At 41.2% G+C, this 5603-nt stretch overlaps 1 gene segment (V, D, J or C); it reads left to right on the top strand.

The window, feature by feature from the left end:
* The first annotated feature begins 4402 nt into the window (after positions 1-4402).
* LOC116737738 lies at positions 4403-5164 on the top strand. The segment is given in 2 exon segments: positions 4403-4533; positions 4635-5164. Coding segments are annotated over 2 exon segments (576 nt in total).
* Positions 5165-5603: the final 439 nt, after the last annotated feature.

Genomic DNA, 5603 nt, shown 5'->3' with positions numbered 1-5603 from the left:
ATTTCTTTTCGTTCTCTTGATTATCAAATGAAAAGTTCTTCTGACTCTTGCCAGCTGATAAGGGTGACTATTCAATATTGTTGCTCACCAATGATTAAAGGAAATATAACTGTATATTTATACATCAGGAGCAGAGTGAGGGGTTCAAAGATGGGAAATATGTGGGAGGAGACATCCTGTGAACAGAAGGGTCTGCAGTGCTCATGATGGAAGGGTCTCACCCTTGCATGTTGCATAAATGGGGAGGGGAATAAAGGAGTCACTGTATCTCTGCAGGGGTCTGTGAAACAACAGGAGCACGGGGACCAACGGGGGGCAATCACAACCACCAGGGGGAACTCAGAGACCAGGGAGCTCATGATCCAGGACAAGAGATTGGTTTAGGGCTGGTCTCCTCTCAAGTGTTTTCAGATCCAGGCTCTGCACACTTCTTCTGACATGAACACCGCAAAGAGAATGTCAAAGCTGTGGAAACACACAAGTGTCCTCCCCGTTTGGAATAAACCATGATAATGGGAATACACAAACTTTCCCAGGGTCAGGCACTGGGATAAACATATCTTTGATCATTGTCACATTAACAAGAGTTTAGAAGAATAATGAACTCCATTTAATAGATGAAGAAATATTTTTAATTAACATCATCCTTCCTGATCTCAGGTGTTTTACCTTCAACATATCTTAATAAAATTCAACCATTTTAACTTTATTGAGGCTTTCTTTTTTTAATGTTTATTTATTTTTAAGAGGGAGAGAGACAGAGTAGGAGTGGGGGAGGGGAAGAGAGAGAGGAGACACAGAATCAAAATATGAAGCAGTCTCCAGGCTCTGAGCTGTCAGCACAGAGCACGACACAAGGCTCAAACTCATAAACTGTGAGATCATGACCTGAGTCAAAATGGGACACTTAACCAACTGAGCCACCCAGAGGCCCCATATTGAGGGTTTACATTGATGTCCACATAGAGTTCATGTGTAAATGACCCCTTGTATTTGTAGAAAACCCCTGGCATCTCCATCAGTTCTGTGAGTCTCTGTTGAGGCTTCTCACTCTCTCCAATTTCTGTGACAGAATAGACCTGGCTTCCATCCATCACTCTCCTGGGACTTCTAGAAGGTCAGGAACCTGCAAACCTCACTGGGATGTCCCGCCTTGCCCTGCATGTGGTTCAGGAGGCCGGTGGGTCCCCTGATGGGGAGCACACGTTCAGATACTGGGACTACTCTCACCTCATACATGCTCTTGGACACTCACACACTCTGTCTCTGCTGCAGTGTATCTGTTAACCATTACAATGGTGGTATACTGATTCTTACCTCAAGTGTTTGGGTGCATATGTGAAAATAAGGATTATCATCAGTACTTATAATCACTGCAGCAAAACCACAAATTAATAAATCACAATGTCCTGAAAGATATTGTGACACAAAACACTGCCCCATCCCTTACACCTGCCAAGGGTCACTGGCTTCTTGAGGATTCTATTGCAAAATTTACTATATTGTCAAAGGACATCCATATGCTGATTAAGCCCTCCTATCCCTGAAACTGTAGCTGGGAGAAGAGCCCCAGCCCCTAAGTGTTCACATTCAGTGATCAGAACAGAACACAGACATCTCACCATGGAGTTGGGTTCACTTTGGTTTTCCTTGGTTCTATTTTAAACAGTAATTCATGATGAACAAGAAACACTGACTATGTTAGTGGATATGAGTGAGAGAAACAATGGATGTGTGACAGTTTCCTGACTTGTATCTGTAGATGTCTTGTGTGACGTAGAGCTTGTGGAGTCTGGGGGAGACCTGATGAAGCCTGGCAGGGGAGGGGGTCCCTGAGACTCTCCTGTGCAGTCTCTAGATTCACCTTCAGTAGCTAATTGATGAGGTGGGTCTGCCAGACTCCAGGGATGAATGGGGGTCTACTTATCTGTATGGTATAAGATAAGGACCAAATGTCATTATTTTACTCACTGGAATTCAAAACCATTTGTGAAAGAGGCCATTTTTTCCCTAATTTTAATTCTATGAAATCTCATGGAGGATTTGCTGACTGCATCCAGACACATTTCATTCTGGTCTCTGTAACCTGCTCCACTGGTCTGTCTGACTCTATGCTAGCAGCACAGTGTTATAGACAATGTACCTCTGCAATATACTTAGAAAGAAGGACGTGTGCTGTCTGCAGGTTTGTTCTTCTTTCTCAGGATTGTTTTCTCACTTCTGTGTGCTTTGTGGTACCATATAAATAAGAATTTCCCAGATACATTCATTGGCATTTTTATTAACTCAACTAACATTAGAAATTATTAGAAAAGATAAAAGGAATAAAAAGGGTAATAATACAAAAAATTAACAAATTGAAATGGATATCTGGAAAGCTAAATGCAATTTAAAAAGCATCTCTACTAGGAAAATACGTAAAACTCAAACAAATACAATAATAATTGAGTAGGGGACATAACTGATACCAAGGAAGTGAAAAACAATAACAGAAAATGCCTAGATATCTATAGACCCATTATTAGATATCTAAGGGCAACTAGGAAATTTATAGAGTCAAAGAATCCGCAAGACTGTACATGAAAATAGAAAATTAACAGAATGAAAACAAATAAGACTGAATCTATAATCTAATCATAATCCGCCCCAAAAGAAAAAAAAAACTCAGTTTACTAACAGAGGGCTTTATGTATGAATTGTATCAAAATATAAAGGAGATTTAATGCCAATACCTCTCAGACTCTTACCAAAAACTGAAAAGAAAGGAATATGTCCCAATTCATCTACAAGACCAACCTTACTATCATGTGTAATCAAAAGACACTATAAGAAGAGAAACTAAAGGCCAATATCTCAGATGGACATACATGCAAAAATCCTAGCAGAGTGAATTCAACAGCACAATGAAAGGATCATATGTGACAATACAGTCACATCTATTGATCATCCATATCATCATCTATTTACACATATAAAACTAGACAAAATTCAACAAATTGTCATTATTAAAAAATCTCAGCAACTGAGGGAAAGAAAGAAATTACCTCCACAAAATCGTGGCCATAGATGAAAAGCCCACACCTGACAGCATATTTAACAGTGACAAACTGACGCTTTGCCTGTCATATTAGGAGCCAGGCAAGGATGCTCATTCCCGACATAGGTATTCCACATGGTAACATGAAGACCAGTAAAATATGGCACCCAATGTATGTCATCTTGTCACATTGCTTATTTGGAGAAAGTCACTTGAGTAACAGGAGTCTAAGGAAACTGTGACCCTCCTTTGTCCCCTTGAGAGCAGGAAATAAATATCCCCAGGAAAACTTCATTTCCCTATACCAGAATAGGAGAATGATCCTTAGCACCAGAAATGGGAACTTAGCGCCAAGAAGGCTGTGCAAACAAGCCTTGTTAATTCCTCACTAAATGACTTGCCCAAACCCAAATCTCTGTCTTGTTAACTCTTCGCAAATACATTGTTTTTTATTCTAAAAGGCACAAGTGCCACCTACTTTCTTCATTCTCTGGGTGTCATATTATTAGGAAGCTTGTGCACATGCAAAATGAAATTTATTCTCTTCTGTAGATCTGTCTTATGTCAATTGAATCCTTAGACCAGATAAAGAACACAGAAGCAAAGAAGGAATAAGATTTCTGCTCCTACAAGTTGCAGATGTACCCATAAAAATTAAAATAAATGAAATAAAGACATGTAAATCAGTAAGAAGAAAATTATTTATTTGAGAATCACACTAACTTACATATAGTGAAACCTTAGAAACTCCACAAAAAAAAGTATTAGAACTAATAAACTCAGGATAAGTTCAGGATACAAATCAGCATACAAAAATATGTTGTATTTCCACACACCAAAAACATACTATATGAAAAAAAATAACAAAATCACACAATTGAAAATGGCACAAAATGGAGCACCTGTGTGGCTCAATCCTACTGTTCATTTTGGCTCAGGTCATGATATCATGGTTCCTGAGTTTAATTCTGAGGCAGGATCTGCAATGATTGTGCAGAGCCTGCTTGGGATTCTCTGTCCCCTTCTCTCTCTCTCCTCTCTGTCACACAAAAATAAACACATATTAAAATTGTATGGCACAAAATAAAGTATTTATTATTAAATTTCACTAAAGGGTAAAGTAGCATACCAAACATGATGTGCTGGGAGAAAGACATGTAAATGGAAAACACAGTTGAAAACATAACTGTGTTCACAGATTAGAATTATTTGTATTGTCACAGCGCCTTCTGCAAGAAGTGATCTAGAAGTGCCTCTCAAACACTGGTTTCAAATTTGAAACAAATTGAAGTCTGGAGTTTGATATATAGTCAGAGCACATGCAAATGGGGCGCTCTCTGTGCTGATAAAACCAGCCCAGCACCGACCCTGCAACTGGGAGAGGAGCCCCAGCCCCAGAAGTCCCAGGTGTTCCAATTCTGTGATCAGGACAGAACACAGAAATCTCACCATGGAGTTTGTGCTGGGCTGGGTTTTCCTGGTTGCTCTTTTAAAAGGTAATTCATGGTGAATGAGAGACACTGAGTATGTGAGTGGATATGAGTGAGAACCGGTGGATTTGTGACAGTTTCCTGACCAAGATGTCTTGTGTCTGCAGGTGTCCAGTGTGACGTGCAGCTGGTGGAGTCTGGGGGAGACCTGGTGAAGCCTGGGGGGTCCCTGAGACTCACCTGTGTAGCCTCTGGATTCACCTTCAGTAGCTATGAAATGAACTGGGTCCGCCAGGCTCCAGGGAAGGGGTTGCAGTGGGTCGCATATATTAGTAGTAGTGGAGGTAGCACATACTACGCAGACTCCGTGAAGGGCCGATTCACCATCTCCAGAGACAACTCCAAGAACACGCTGTATCTGCAGATGAACAACCTGAAGACCGAGGACACGGCCACATATTACTGTGCAAGAGACACAGTGAGGGGTCGTCACTGGGAGCCCAGACACAAACCTCCCTGCAGGAGGGGATCAGCACCGCCAGGGGGCGAACACTATGCACAATTTTGCTTTGTGTTCCCAGGCTCAGGTGCAGATGGAGGTTACAGGAAGGTTTTCTTTCAGGGTCTTGGGCTTCCTCTCCACACAGCAGTTTCCCCAGGGAGCCTCCCTGGTTATGATTCTGTGTTTACCTATTAATTCTCTGAGTTAGCAACTGTGTTGTCATAAGGAAACTAGACTAACATGCACAAATACACAGTTGTTTGCATTGCTTACTCCTGTCCCTCAATATGAGTGAATTGCAGATTTACTGAGGCACAAAAGCTGAACCTTTACAGGAGTCTCAGATACACTCCCTGTGCAGACAGGACCACAGGATCCCACAACTCCCCATTATTTTCACCGAGCCCTTGTCCCAATCAAACAATGTGATACTTCCCACCTGGTATTTGCTACTCAGGACTTTAAATGAGCTACAGCTTTATTCAATTCCTCTCAACAAGAGATAAATCATCTCCATGTATTAGTCCAGATTCTCCTGAGGAACAGAACCAAAGCACATTGGTTCCCATGACAAAATATGTTGAGAAGTCCCATGATCTACTGTCACAAGCTGGAGACCCAGGAAAATGAGTGG

Source organism: Lynx canadensis, chromosome B3 (assembly GCF_007474595.2).
Source record: "Lynx canadensis isolate LIC74 chromosome B3, mLynCan4.pri.v2, whole genome shotgun sequence".
In the NCBI taxonomy this organism is placed as follows: domain Eukaryota; kingdom Metazoa; phylum Chordata; class Mammalia; order Carnivora; family Felidae; genus Lynx; species Lynx canadensis.
The sequence above is the reverse complement of the archived record's forward strand: the minus strand, read 5'-3'. Positions and strand labels throughout refer to the sequence as shown.